The 16116-nt window shown below is 43.3% G+C and overlaps 1 protein-coding gene across 1 annotated transcript in view; it reads right to left on the bottom strand.

Annotated features, from left to right (window-relative positions):
* Window positions 1–16116, bottom strand: part of Parm1 (prostate androgen-regulated mucin-like protein 1) — a 103567-nt gene that overhangs the window by 29018 nt on the left and 58433 nt on the right. The window contains exon 2 of the mRNA XM_046458655.2: window positions 6823–7524. Within this exon, the coding sequence (XP_046314611.1) occupies window positions 6823–7524 (702 nt within the window). The remainder of the gene's footprint in view (window positions 1–6822; window positions 7525–16116) is intronic.

Genomic DNA, 16116 nt, shown 5'->3' with positions numbered 1-16116 from the left:
CTTATTAGCATAGTTCATACTAAATAAATGCTGGAGTTCAACCAGCAATTCAAAGTTCAAAGATTTCACCAATTCCCACAACTGCATATCCTCTTTGTAATGGAAAACACAGGGCTGTATAAGACCAGTGGACACATGGATCTTATGAACAAAAGAGAACATACACTTCGCAGAGAGAAGATTGGATATAATTTTAAAGTTTGCATGTGTCAGAACTGATGACATTTTGAAAGTAACTTGATTTGCAATGTCAGCTCATCCTTCAAGTAAGCATTCACTGAGTCCTGAACTATGCTCAGAACCACTCAATTTCATTCACGGGATAAAAAGCAAACTGGAGTCATAGTTTCCACACATGAAGAGTTCTCATTTAATAACACAAGATCACCCACATTTAACTCATCATGTCTTTCTGTCATCCTTTAAAAGTCAAAGGCTGAAAAATAAAAACCAATCAAAACTAGTTTCTTCTGCTATGGCCACCTGCTTCTCCTCCCATGGAGCAGCTCTACCCCTTAGACCCAGCTGGTGACATCTGACAATATCCCATATAACTCATTTGCATAGTAATGCTAGGGGCTGTAAGTCCTTCCTTGACTTTGTATCTCTACTGCTTCACGCAAGATAGGTACAGTGGGGCAAAACGACTTAGCATTAGTGGATCCCGGCCTGATCACTTATCGGAGAATATAAGACATTTAAACTCTTTGGATCTATTCTATCACCTGCAGAATAGACACTACTGAGTTCCCCTCAATGGATGATTCCATGGATCAGATGAAGGGCTACCTGTTAGGGATGAGCCCAATTTTCAAGTAAGCCTCTTATGAATATAACTGCCATTTCTTCACAGGATAAATGTTGTAGGCAATTGTCATAGTTTGATAAGCCCAAAGGACTTGAAAGATTGCTGTTTTATTCAGTTTACATCTGAGAGTCCTTAATGTTAGAGTAGTTAAGTGACATAGCCTGTCATCGACAATGACAAATCAGAAACCAGGTATAAACTGCTCTATGTGTTTTAAGTCCTGAATTGTCTGCAACTTGCCCTAGCTATTTCTCCTGTCTGTTGAAGGCAATTAAGACAGACTCAGAAAATCAGGGATTGAACGTTTTATCTCATATGTGGAAGTTAAAGCAAAATACAAAAGTTAAAGCAAAATAAAGCAAAGAAGGAAGTGGACTAGGGGTGGGGGATTGGATCATAAATATACAGGGAAGATCAGTGGAGTAGAAGGTAGAAAATGAGAGGGGGAGAGGAAGGATGGGAAAGGGGAGGAAATAATGTTATATGCATATATAAATATACCAAAGGGAATTTCAACTTTGTGCCTATGTAAAAAGTACCAATTAAAATTAAATAAATAAAGGAGTGAAAGGAAGATCAGTAGAGCAGAGAGAGGAGAACAGGAAGGGTGGAAAAAGTGGGGATTTAAATAAAATTCCTTGTAGGTACTGGTAATAAACCCAACTATTATGTATAACTATAATTATTTAATTTAAAAATATATAGATATATAATTCTTAGCAAGTCCTGATTCAAAGCTTTTGGTGACTATCAGTGGCTTGCTGAGTGTAGCTCATTACCTTATCCTACTCTTTCTCTATTTTTTTAAAAAGATGGTAGAATGAGATGGACATCATTACCTTATCATACTCCCAATGGTTCTCCAGCACAAGTCGTGAGGTCTTCCTTCCTGCTATATTTGCAATGTCTCCCTCCATGCAGCCTGGGTCTGTCAAACTATGCTACTTTCTATGCCCTGTACATGCTACACTGCAAACTCCAGGAGAGAAGTGACTGTATTATTCATGGCTATACCCCTACTACTTAGCCAGATGCTCAGCTCATAGTGAAAGTTCAGTGTTAAAGATGGAGGGTATTTCTCTTCATGGTGAATATAATAATGATGATAACTGCTACAACAAAATAGCAGCAACAATAATAACAGTGAATAGTAGTAAAATATGAATCACAGTCATTGATTAAACCACTGCTTAATAGTGAAATTTATTATCTCATCCAAACCTTAGAATAACTCCATCATGCTGATGCTGGCCCTATTCTGTCTGACTGATAAAATAGGTTCAGAGAGATTAAACAACTTCCCTGATACTAGCTGATAGATTCTTCAATTCATTGATTCAACGAATGTTACTGAAAGCCTACCGTGGGTCAGGCTGTGTTCTAGAAGCTGAGGATATAAGTTACATCTTCCTCTTTGTGAACAGGCCACTGCTTTCATGGACCTGACAGTCCAGTGATAGAAAACAGGCACTTATCTTATAAAGGAGATGAAGTCAGAAAATAGCAAGCAATTAAAAGATAAATAAAATGAGGCAGAGGGACCAACAATGATGGGGTTCCTATTTCAGATAAGGAAGTGAATAAAGGCTTGTTAAACAGAGTCCTGACAATGAATAGGAGAGAGCCATTAAAGGCCTGGAGAGACAGAATGTTTAAGGCAGGGGCAACAATAAATGCAAAGGCCCAGGCAGGAGTATTATTTGTATGTTCAATAAACAGAAAGATTGCCAGCATGTTTGAGAGTGGAAGAAGAGGCCATGCAGGTTCAGATCATGCTGAGCATTGTGGGCACAAAACAGACTTTGCCCTTTACTCTGATTCAGAGGGGAAGCAATTATAGAAGTTATAGCCAAGGAGCAGCAGAATCTGTTCTGAGTTTTTTATTAAAAAAAAGTTTTTATTTACCCCAATGTTATTATTTCAACATGCAACCAATCTAAAAATTATTGTTTCCATTCTTCTTTTAGTACTAGGTCTTGGAAATCCAGTGTGTATTTTCCTATTACAGAACATCTCAAATGGGACTACACATTTCATATGTTCAAAAGCCACATCTGGATATTGGCTGCTGAATTGGCCACACAGGCATCAGCCTAACAAGGCAGCCCTCCCTTCACTTTTGACCTTGTAGAGCTCAGATATGAAGATTGACATGAGTACCAGCCACATCCTTGGAAAAAGAGGTCAAGGTCAGAGGAGCATTTGGATTCTGAACTCTTCCTCTGACTAGGAGGCAGCTGAGGCTGGTTATCAGACAGCAATGCAGAGTTCAGGACAAACATCAAACAGACCCTAAAGTCCTGTGAGTTTTAAAAGGCTCTCTCTGACAGGGTGTGGTGAGTGGTGAGACCAGTTACAGGAATGATAGAGTAATCCACTTGAGAGATAATGGAAGGGTGAGGAGTGATCCGTGCAGAGCTGATGGGTTAGATGGGGAGTATGTGAGAAAGAAAGGAGTCTAGGATCACTGCCAGGGTTTTGGCCTAAGGAACTGAAAGAAAAAAGGGCAAGAGAGAGGGAGGAGCACACTGAGAGGTGAGGAACTCATTTCATATGATTTCAATGATATAAAACAGGGAATCAGCATACAGATGTCATTTAAAGTCATGGACCAGGGTGCAATCATCTCAAGAATGAGTGTGGAGAGAGGAGAGGGAGGGAAACTCTAAGATGAAGAGATCGTGGAGGGAAGAAGACAGTGGTGGCCCTGGACTGCTCAACCTGGACGGTGCAGCAGGGTGAGGGGGAGAAGTGAGGCAGAGGTCAGAATAGGTAAAGGACCAAGACAGAACTTGTCCAGGACTTTAGTGGAGGCAGTGCTTTAAAGATGAGGGCAGTCACCATAACTGTCCTGGTCCATGGCTGCTGACAGGTCTGCTGAAACCAGGCCTGAGAATTAACCACCGGAACTGGAAATGTGGAAGGCATTGATTCCTCACCAAGGGTGGTTACAGGCTGACAACTGGCAGGGGGCGGGGGTGGTGGATTCTCTGTAGCACTGTGTGTGCAGAATTACCTGTCATGCCCCTGAGCCTCACCTTCACACACAAGCACAAGAAATACCCTTGCTAAAATCCCCTTTTGCTCTCCTTAAGCCCTAATTCCCTTTATCTCCTGCAGCTCAGCTCCTAGCTCCCTCCACTAGGGAGCCTTCCCAATCCCTGTAGTCAGGCTTAGCATCCAAAGCATTTGTCTTGCTTCAAAATTATTCACTGATGACCATGTTCTGGTATTTGTTGAGAAGATGAGTCCTTGGTTAAGAGAAATATGTTGTGTGAACCCACTTGGAATAAGCCAGATGATCATGCAAAAGTTTGGTCTTACGCTGCCCCTACCAGAGACAGCACTCAAGTCACTGAATAAGAACATCCCCAGATCCTGGAGGCAGATTCTCAGGGGGAGCAGTGCAGCAATGCTGCGTGGTGACAGTGACTTGACTGTGGGTTAGGGATCTGGCTCTAGGGCCATCTCTGCCACTGAACTGTGTGACCTTGAACAAGACACTTCAGACTTCCGGGACACAGTTTGAAGAAACTTTGAAATGAACAGATTGTACCACTTTGTCCCAAAGATCCTTCCACCCATCTCAGTTCATTGTCAGAAACTAAGGAAGTGTCAAGAGTTCCTTGTGCTTGTGTCCTTTCTCTCCTTAAACTATGGAAAACTCAAAAACTCAAAGATCAGGACTTATACTCTGCATCAAGCACAATAAGCTTTCTTTTCTTTACTATATCATAAGGGATAAATCTTCTCTGGGCTGTGAAATGCACACTGATCCATGCTCAGTTATCTCCCCTTCACCTGCCATGATGATCTCTTTCCCATCCATGCAAGCATTCCTTTATTCATTTTCTCTGGAGTTCCTGCTGTGTGCAAGTTCTCTAGAACTACAGAGATTCCTGGCCCAATCCTGCCACTAAGTTTGTGCCTCATGACCCAGCTGAGTTGGAGATATCAAGATGTGTGGCCTAAAAATCAAGATGAAATATTAGAACAGAGCTCTTAAAAAAAATTCAAGAAACCAGAGTACTTGTAGAAAGGAATGGATGTGTCAGATTATGAGGATTTGAATATGCCAAGCTCAGACTTTTTGTTCAGGACTATTGATCTTCCATGTCTAGACTATGTTGGAGGGGACAGAGAGTGGAACGAGGGAGAGGGAGACCAGTTGGAAAATGGAAGTAGTACACACAGGTGGTAGTAGAAGACTGAACCAGGAAAGAGAATAGCGATGGGGAGGAGCATGTCTACAAGGCCATACTTGGATGCCCACTTTGTTAGAGTCTTTAAGACTCCCACTCTGCTCCAGGCACCCCTCTAAGCCACAGATGTTACTGGCATGATGAGAGGGAGGGTGGGGGTGGGGTCATGGTGGTGGGGGTTGGGGGTAGGATAGAGACAGAGACGGAAGGCACACATTCATGGTAGTGCTCTAAGTGCTGGCCTGCAGGTATAAACAGGGTACCAAGGGGATGGGAACTAGATGACCTCCTTTGGCCTCTGCAGTTCTACCCCCAACCCTTCTGTGAGCAGTCATCTAGGAGGCTGACCTGTTGGGACTACTAATAGCTTTCTTGGTTTCTGTATCCAAATCAGAGAGGGAGAGGGAGAGCAGAGTGCTCCCTTCACAGGCAGTTGACCTTGGAACAGAGGTGTCCTTCAACCAGGAGTCACTGCTCCCATCAAGACAGTCTTCTACAGGCCTCTCCCCTTCTGGGTTCTGGTCACTACTCCCTTCTTCCCTCTCAGGCCTGATTGTCCTGTGATCAAGACCCCCTGTGGGTCCCTTGTTCCCCTGCCAGATTTTGTAATTCGTTCCTTTATCTCAGTTTGAGTGTCTCTCTTGTTGGGACCCTCACTGATATTCTGAGCCTTTTGAAATACGAATTTACAATTCTTTGGGACTTTTCCCTTACCGCAGTGTGGACTCTTCCAGGAGGAATCAGGTCTTTGTTAATCTTAGTTCTGTCTTCATGCCACACTGTCTAGCTTGGTTTTTATTCATAGTGCTCATTTATTGTTAAAAGCTGTGGATTTCTTCTCAGTGACAGCCTTTCATTTGACCCTCGCCTGTCCAGAATATTCTGGGTAGCTGTGCCTGTTACGGGCCCACCCAGGGGAAGCTGCTGCTCCATTGCCCCCTTCACCTTCTGGCTGTTCTCGCCTCACTCTATCTCAGCCAAACAACCAAGCCCTTGCTCCCATGAAAGCCTTTTCCCATCCCACACCCTAAAATTTACAGTTTCACATTGGTGGCAGATACATGTAGCCTCAGAAAAGACCCTAAATATTGCTCATCAGAATTTCCAAGATTGCAAAATGAAGATAAAAATAATAACTTTACAGTGTTGCTGGGAGAACAAAAACAAATGTGATTCCCTGTAAAATTTATTGCCTTTCCCATGAACTACATCAGTGACAATAAAGAATAAGCAAGTTCTCTCCATCTCTACCCTACTTCGACTCGTTTCCAAGAGGTAAACAGTTCTTTAAAACACTGAGCGGAATAATAACTGATATTTCCTGAGCACTTACTCCCTGCCAGGAACTATTCTAAGCACTTTATATGTCAAAAACTCATTTTATCTCCTCAAGAACATTATGCAGTAGAATCTATTCTGTGCCCATTTTACATGTGAGAAAAGACAAAGGCACAAAGAGATGAAGTCACTTGCTCAAGGTCCAGAGTCAGAGTGGAAATCTAGGAAGCTTGACCCAAGGTCATGTCGTTAATCCTCTCTACAGCGTCACTCATTTATAATCTCTGTGACATTGTAAGAAGACAAGAAGACAAAACAGGTAGGTGACCATCAGCTCTAATGCATAATATGTCATGTGGAAATTATCAAGTGACAAAAATTAACATTTGCATTCTTGTGGAAATTCTTGCAAGTTATCATTACCTTCAGGTGTCACACTCCAAAACTCCAATGGAGTCATGTTTGGGTAACAGAATGGGTTCTTAACATCTCAGCATGGGCAAGAACACTTGTGTTTTCTAGATGGAGACTCACCTGAACTTAACGCATGTTCTACCTCCTGCATGATCAGGAAGGTGGTGGTAGTCTCGGACTCGCATATCACTGTTTTGGGCTCAGTTTCCTGCTGTGTTTTCTCCTTGGGCACTGGCTCCATTGTGGCCCCGGAAGTAGGTGTGTGACCAGAGCTGTGCTCCTCTGTTGGGGACTCTGATGTAGCTGGAGCTCCTGTGGTCTGGATGCTGGTCACAGTGGTGCTGTGGTTGGAGGTGACAGAGGCAGAAAGGATCTCAGGTGGTAAGGTGGATGAGGAGGAGGAGGGTGAAGAGGCCAGAGTTTGAGGGGAGAGGGATGTAGGGGACTGTGACCCTTCAGCTGGCACGCTTACTTCAGGACTGCTGGAGTTGTGTTCCTCGGGCGTGGGTGTCACGTGTACCACACTGCTGGTTGATAAGAACCCAGGAAGCGAGGGGCCTGGGTTTGTGCCTTCCCAGCTCGAGGATGGGCTGGTGATTGCTTCTTCTGTGGGTTCAATGGACACATGCTTGGGCAGTGCAGATGTCGGGGCTATGTCTGTGACTGGGAATACCAAGGTATTGTGAACGCCACTGGCTAGGGACGCAGTGAGGGCCACAGGGTTCTGTGCAGAGCTGGTCCAGGTGGAGGCCGGTGGGGTTATTTTTGCCGGAAGAGAAACAGGTAAGGAGGTTGATGTAGGCAGGCTCTGTACCCTCAAACCTGTGAAAGAGCCAGTACAAAAGCAGTTAATATGTGAAAACCACATAATATGTGAAATAGCAGTGAGGTGCTTGCCCCACAGCTGTTTTACAGTACTGCCACAGGTATTTCTCATTTTACACTGTGCCCTCCATGATTGTGAAGGTGACTTTTAAAAAGTATTCTTCCCACTAATTGCTCTCCTCTTGCTTTGTGACTCTCTGTAGGAACCAGCCTGAAGGCTCTGTAAGAGCAATTAGTGGGTCAGTCAGCTCAAGTAAGTGGAGTGAACTAGTCTCATCCCCTTCTTGCTTAAACCAGTGTTCTTCAGGGGTGAGACTGTCCCTCCCAGTCAGCTGACTTGCTGGAATTTATCTGGATGGCTGGGGCATTGGCTTCACAACAACTGGAGGGATGCTGAGGTGCATATAGTGGGAAGAGAGGTGCGGTCAGACCTGTGTGCTGACTGGCAGTAAAGGAAGCTGTGTCTGCAGAGGGACTTCAGTTCTGCCCCACCTGCAGCAAAAGTAGAGGACCTCCCTGATTGGCTGTTCGCTGGTCCTTGGCACTTAGCACAGGGAAGCAGAACCTGGTGTCTGTGATGAATACATATGTGAGCACTTTTCCAACAGAGGAGGAAAGAGGCGGGAGGTCCCAGAACAGAAGCTAGCAGGAGTGATCTGAGGTTTGGAAATATATTCTGAGCCTGGAACCCAGTTTGTTGAAATCCGAGCCTGGGGTTTTCACCATCATATCATTCTGCCAAGTGTTCTTCGTATTTTATAGAATTTTAAATTCCTTTTCTGTCTCTCCCTTCCATCCTTCATTTACCCATCTGTTTTATCCATTCATTTATTGTTTAATGAGCGGCTTCTATGTGCTAGTTAATACTCTGGTAGACACAGGTTTAGGATCTCACCTTCTAGGTAATACTTCTCTTGCTTGCCTCCCCACCTCCTTTTCCTCCCCCAAGTAGCTTTTCCCTACTCATTTCCATCTTGGTAGGTGGGACCCCCATTCACAAATTTACTCATTAAAAACTGGGACACCATCCTTCATGCCTCTCTGTCCCTCACACACCACATCAAATCCAGTAGTGAGATCTGAGGACACTACTCTGGAAATATCTGGTGCTATCAGAGGGTAAGTTTCTTGTCTAACTAACTCTTTGTTATTTCACCATGACATATGCCCACTGCTGATGTCTTGTTAGGTTTCAACTATTTAACCTTACATACCCCTGGGAGATTTCCTTGAAGCATGCACATAGATAAAGGCCAACCAAGATCAAGACTCAGAAGGAGGAGAACATAGGCTAGATATCAGAATAGAAGAACAGATAAAAGACCAATGGGGAAGCATTCACATAAAATCTGCTGACTTATCATTCTACCCCATGCAACAGATTTGGGAGTTGATAGAAAACTGTGCTACAGAGTCTATATTCAACTTAACATTTGGATTTTCATCAAAATAATAGATTTTATTTAAAAGGAGTTGGTGGATGTTGGGGTATAACTCAGTGGTAGAGTACTTGGAGTACTTGCATTGCATGTGTGTGGCCCTGAGTTCAATAACCCACACTGATTAAAGATTCTAAGGGCAAAAAGATGACTCTGTTTAACTTCTGTTCATTAGAATCATATATGGGCAGATGGAGGCAGAGACCCTCTGTCTGGTATCCCAGTCAAAGTATCTCTGGAAGTCTGAGACAAACAAGAGATCTTTAAAGAAGCATCTATTCATTCATTCATTCAAGTTTTTATTGAGCAGATTCTATGTCCATGGCTTTGCCATTGGGGAGTTCTCCATCTAGCAGGACAGAAAGGATATTCAACTTCCTATAGCATGATGTGGAAAGTACTTTATAAAAGTAAAACTGACTTGCAATGAGAGCCCTGAGAAAAGATTAATAAATTCTATTAGGAGAATACAGAATGTAAAATATACAAATGTCCTTTTCAAATGACATTTAAAAAAGTCATTAGAAGAGGTGACATTTGAATCGGTTCTGAAAGGAGAAGAATGTACATGATGCTGCTTCAGATCTATGTTGTTCAGGGTGACACTTACACTGTCATTTCCAGTGGAGCTAAAAACTTCACTATGGAAATCCTTACAGTACTACAGATGACATGCTCCAAGAATGAGTTTTGTTGCTGCAGACTCCCATTTTCTGGTTTAATTCTTATTAATATACTTTCATACTCTACCTTGCCTTCTTTCAAAGAGGACTGGAAATGGTCATTCATTTCCCATGATTACCTACTATGTAATTATTTAGAGTATTTTGTGGTCTAGTTCAGGCAGTTTCTACTCCTAACAAACCAATGATGCATGAAATTGTGTGACAGTATAGGTTATTATCACTTGAATGAGACACTCGAATCCTCTGCTTTGCCATCTTTGATGGGACCTTCCATGCTGCCCTGACTGCCTGGGGGTAAGTCCTCCTTCTGCATGAAGACAGCCAAGGCTAAGACACCATGGATCTCCTAGAAAATGCTGGCTGTCGCAGTCCACTTGGACGACTATAACTAAGTACTGCAGATTGAGTGCTTAACAATAAACTTATTTCTTACAATTCTGGAGGCTTGAAAATCCAAGATCAAGGTGCTAGTCAATTCAGTTTCTGGCACGGGTCCACTTCCAGGCTTGAAGATGGTCACCTGCCAGCTATTTCTCTCATAGCCTTTCCTTGGGAAAGTTGGATGTGGGGAGGAAGGGAAGAGAAAGAGACAGTACAGATGCTCTGGTGTGTTTTATGAGGGCAATGATCCCATCATGAGGGCCCCACTCTCATTACCTCATCAAAATGTAATTACCTCCCAAAGGCCACATCTCTAAACCATCACTCGCAGGCTAAGGCTTCAACATTTCAAAACCCTAAGACATTCTGAAATATGGTTTCTGCTTTCTTATATGTACAGCTTGTGTTTCCTGAAGGATATAAAACTTAATAAGTCTAACAGGGAAGAATAAATGTTTTCTTAGGATTTCCAAAAACAATTTCCGGGCTGGAGAGGGCCTAAGGGATAAGTGGGTATAACCTTTTATTCGCAAATAGGGGGACAGATGCAGCAAGGAAAAGTGATGTGAACAGGCAGTGTCTGCCTAGAAAGAACTGTGTAAAGACAGAGTCAGAACTGGACCTTCCACCTTCTGCCCCCATGAACATATTGTGCCCCAGCCTCAAGAAGGCTGGTAAATCTTACTGCAGCAGGCTTCATTACAGAGTAAGCAAGTGGGAGCCCATGGAAGACTGAAAACTGAAGGAGGTAAAACAAATATAGTGCCCCCATACTCCTTCCCACCCACAGGAAAGCCATTTTCCTTTGGGCTGGGGTGGGGGGAATAATCAGTTTTAATATTTCCTTAAGAAAAATGGCAGTTAATAGAATGAAGAGATCAAACCCATGAATTTCTCATGTAGAGGTGAATAAGCATTGTTTAAAAAACAGGATGACAATGCTGGGCATGGTGGGCCCTGCCTAGCCATGGACAGGCCCACATACATGAAATGGAATGATTCCAGAAAGATATCTCTTGAGAATTAGCCCAATGTGAGGTCAAAGGGCATGAGTGCAACCCAATCTGAAGTTCCTCCTTGGGGGTTTACAAATGGTGATCTTGGCTGGAGTTCACTCTGACTCAAGCCTCCATGTTGCAGGAACTGCTGACAGATTGTTGCTCTGAAGAAAAGGCATCCAGATTCTTAGTTGGATAGAAAATTATTTGTTTCTATGTGCATTGTCTTTTATGGGGGAGACCAATAGCATTGTTTACATCTCTCTGTATTTGAAAGAGCTTCATTTTGGCTTCCTCCCTGTTTCTGGCCTTATTAGGAATAGGGATGTAGGGGCTGAGGGCTGGGACATGCAGGCAAATCCTCCTAGTGCTGAGAGGAGTTACACGACACTCCAGGCTGGAGAGTCTGCATTCTGCACCTCCTGACCCACCTGAGTATCAGGAATGCAGGTCAGTGAATGGCCTGAACTCTGTCACCTTTCCTGGATTCCATGAACAGCAACCTGGGCCAGTGTCAAAGTCCTAGGCTGCCTGATTATCTGCACTGCTCACTCTATTTCTTTTTTCCCTTTATGCCTTCTCCTTTCTTGCCCCAGGCTTGTCAAGTACCTGATAAAACATGTGACAAAGCTTTTTGCCAATTTGGTGAAACTTGATTGAAACACAGTTAAGCCCTCCCCTGCTGTTGCCAAGTCAGCCAGGTGTTGCCTGTGCCCTCCTGGCTGAGGCCCTAAGGCTGCTGGAGGTCTGCGTGCTGAGTGATTGCTAACAGTGACTCCACACAGCACCACAGGGGACTTCTGAAAAGGCCAAGGGGACACACACACACACACACACACACAGTGAGTAAAGGAGCTGAATGCTCTATTGAGTGCTTTACGAGTGTCACCTCATTTTGTCGTCACATAACCTCTACAAGGTAGGCACCTTTGTTATCTCAGTTTCACAGATAATTAGACGCTCAAAAATGTTAAACCATTCCTAAGTTTACCTGGCTAATAGGCAGCACAGCTGAAGCTTGAACCCCAAATTGTCTTGCTCCAGGTCCAGCCTGCCAATCATTCTGTGGTATTGAACTGGGAAATGTAAGGGTGTTTTTGAAGTCTAGGCCCTATGTTTGCAAGGTAATCAACCCTCAATTTTCATCAGTCTCCCCTAATAAAGTCTATAATAAGGACCCGTGGAGTGATCTTAAGAACACTGTCTGGCTGTAGGAACCTTCCCTTCTCTTAATCCTATCACAGGATTGTACATGTCCTGGGGATAAATCCTGAGCTCTCTGGCACAACACAACACTTTTTGTGGTCTCTCCACTCCACCCCCATGGGCCCTGAGATCTTGTCAATCTGAATCACGGTGAATGCTTGAAATATTCTAGAACCATCTGCCTCCCTGCTTTTGCACCTGCTGCTCTTCCTATCCTGACTGTTCCTCCCTGACTCCCCTTTTGCCATTCCAGTTCTGAGTAATGACAACTGGATGGAGCCCTTCTCGGTGTGGATGCAGCACTTGACTCACTGTGGCGCACAGTATCATGAAGCATCATTTCTTGCTGCACTTGTTTCGGATCACGTCGGGAGCCCTGATAACAAGGGCTGTGACTTGCCTTTCTTGCCTTAGTGCCTGGCATAGAGAAGGTGCTTGATACATATTGAGTGAAAACATGGATTTTCTACCCCTTGAAAAACAGGAATGTTGTTTGGCTTATATGCTGAGTCACCATCGCAGGAATAAATCCTCTCTTGGATTAACTTTTAAGTTCCATAAAAATGATCAACTAACATGCAATTTTGGATGGGCCTCCAAATAGGCTGTTATTTTTATTTGCTTTCTTCCAGAGACTGCAGTCATTTCTTGTCTTTATGCATGTTATAGAGTCATCAGCTCTTGAAATACTGTGTGTGTGTGTGTATACACTTTTTTTTTTTTTCAATATCAAAGCTGGGTCTTAGTGTCTAAAAGGTAGAGTGAGACATGCCCCCACAAGTTTCCCATGTTGTCTGCTTGGGGATGCTGAGGACACCCAATACTCTAGAAAGTTCATCTAACATCTGCAAAAGCATTACTCATCAGAGTGTGGTCCAACCATATGGTATCTGAAAGCATATGTCTAGACAGAATGTGTATGCCCCAAAGTCATCCAACTGTGTTTAAGAAGATACTTGTTTCAAGTAGAAAAGCTGTATTCTCCGGAGTGTTTTGTTTATGGAAATGAGATATAATTCATTCCAAAAAGAGGAAAGAGCTTCTGTTTTCTGGCCACCAAATCAGAACCTGCAGACCTGGCATATGACTCAATTTCTCCATCCTTTAAATCAGTACTAATGATATTACCAGGCTCCCTGTGGGTGCTATGAATGCTAATGAGAAAATAACATTGTGAATAATCTTGTGCTTCCTGGGGAAAAAAAATATGCCATTTTCTTTCTTTTTCTTAGGAGCAACATCTGTCTTTGTCAGTCAAATGCTTCCCAATACTTGCTGCTGCATCCAGGCTGGGTGGTTGGCCCCTGGGGAGGCTGTGTGAGCAAGGATGCTGACAGATTCCTAAAATTCTGAGGGTGCCATATTGAAGCTTTTCAGATGGGACAGTGGAGAGAAGGAATGGCAATGGAGGAGGGTGAATAACTTTTTAGAAATCATGGTTGACAGGGAATATAGCCTCCTGTAGTGGGTAGTAGCAAGGGAGAAAGGCCATGTTCAGTTATTGGGGGATTTCCTGAAGGACAATGTCATGATCTCTGTTTCTTCCCTTTCATAGGCTCAACCCTAATATTTGTGGGGTCCAGAGAAAGAGTATACACAGAATCCCACACAGAAAATATCAAATATGCAACTGTTATACATTAAGATGTGGCTGTAGCCATGGCCTGGTCTGTGCCCCATCCAGGTCTCTGAAGACCATTAACAAGGGATCTCTGGGGATTCTGAAGCTAAGGGACCAGGATCTGCTAGGGCAGTGGAAGCCAAAACTGCACCTCAGTCCACCCAAACCCAGGATGGAGGTGACTTGGACAGGTTGCCCTAAGCATCTTTATGTGCAGTTTCTTCTTCCCCATGCCTCACTTTTCTCAGGAGGATATTTAGACATTCCCATGCAGAAGGGAAGGAGCAGATGCAGGCCACACTTCAGGTGATTTGCCAGTGACCAGCTTTTAACAGAGGCAGCGGCTATGGTTCACAGAGTGATTCTCTCCTTCCTCCCCTCCCTGTGTGCTGCAGGCCACGCCCTCTGCCCTGCCAGCCCAGGTCACCTCCCAGGTCCCTTTCCTGTTTGCTCAATGACTTCCCTAAACTTAAAATGCCTCATGGGATTAAAAAGAAACATGCTTTTGTGTGTGGATGTTTGTAAAATTCAGGGGTCTCTTGCGGAGTTGAGGAGTGGTAATCTGTTTCACTCACCCACCTCTTTCAATCCCAAGTCCCAATCTAGTCATTTCTTATCCCTGAGACCCTGTAAATAATCAGAATTTAACAAAGCCCATACAATCACTCTGCACTGAGTTTCTTTCTTCAAGGGTCTTTTTTTCAGGCTTCCGATGGCCCAGATAGCTGAGGTGGCCCACAGGCACTTGTCCACTTCTTTTCCCATATGGCTTCCAGCTCAACTGCCGGCACCCTCCATGACTTCTTGATTCACAGAGAACAGGAACCCACTGAGTGGTCAGCTCCCTGCAATCTGCCTTTAGAGGGGAAGGTCTCTGGGACACCCAGGCAGATGCACTCCAACATTTTTGTTGGTGAGTTAGCAGGCAATCTGACTGCTCACAGAATGACATCTATGAAGTAAGCCAGGCCTTGTATTGCTGTTGGCTTCACCTCCAAAGTCCACACTGGCCATCAATGGGCAGGCAAGAGACTGGGGATGGCTTCAGGGCAAAAACTAAGAAAATGACTGAGGATGTTTTCTCTGATCCTGGAGAGGGCAGCAGGGACCTTCTGAAAGAAGATCAATAGCTTGTGACACTGGTATGTCCCTTTCTCTCTCTGCAACCAATTCTTCTAAGGTTTTCTATTAAAGAGGCCAGTCATGAATGTTTCATGGTTTCTTTCTTTATTTTTAAAATGAAAATAGAACTTACATGTGATAAAATGCCTACATCTTAAGTATCCAGCTCAATAAAGTTTTATATGTGTCCACACCTGTGTTACCACCACCCAGATTGGGACTCAGAATCCTTCCAGAACCCCAGAAAGTTCCCAGTGTCCTCTCATAATGTGCCTCTATGACTCTTGTCACTTAGCTTTGTTTTGCCTGCACTTGAACTCTACATAAGTGGAAGCTTTCAGTGTGTGCTCTTTATATCTCTGTTCTTTCAGTCATTCTGAGACTCACTTATGTTGTGTGTATTTCCAGCTCAGCCTTTTTTCACCAAAGGACTGTGCTCAATTGTATTGTAAATGTGTTCAAATATACCACAATTTCTTTGTCCATTCCACTAATGATGGAAACTTGGGCTGTTTTCAGATTAGGGCTATTACAAATAAAGCTTCTTGCTTCATAGCTTCTCACTGAACATTTTTTAAATGTGCCATATTCTGTGCAATTTGCAAGTATTGAATCATTAATCTTCACAATATACTTAGGGTGAGTGTTATTGATATTTTCTTTTCATAAGTGAGCAAACAGAGACATGAAGGATTTAAACAGCTTTGCAGGATATACAATTAGAAAAGAATACACCTAGGATTCAAACTCTAGAAAGAAAGTAGGCTACCTTTAGACTTGCCCTCTTAACTACCATGCTATACAGTCACCTGCAATGATTAAAACTAGAAGCCAAACCATTTATTTTCTGTGTGACCTTGCATAAGTTTCTTAATCACTCTGCTTCCTCATCTACAAACTTGGGATAATAATACTATCTTTATTCAAAGAGTTATTGTGAAGATTAAATAAATAATTCATGTAAGGATAATGCTATTGTTTGGCTAGTCCAGCAGCCATTTCCAATCCCTTCTTGCTATCTTTAAATAGAGAATATGAAAGCTAAATGCTACCTTCTTACAGTCCTTTGCAGCTAAAGGGTATCAATGTACTTCAGTTCTATGCAATAAAATTGTTAGAATATTAGGCTAAGAGAC

The sequence above is a fragment of the Marmota monax genome, unplaced genomic scaffold, assembly GCF_021218885.2.
Source record: "Marmota monax isolate L192 unplaced genomic scaffold, Marmota_monax_Labrador192_F-V1.1 WCK01_AAM20220418_F8-fsc00112, whole genome shotgun sequence".
Taxonomy (NCBI): domain Eukaryota; kingdom Metazoa; phylum Chordata; class Mammalia; order Rodentia; family Sciuridae; genus Marmota; species Marmota monax.
The sequence above is the reverse complement of the archived record's forward strand: the minus strand, read 5'-3'. Positions and strand labels throughout refer to the sequence as shown.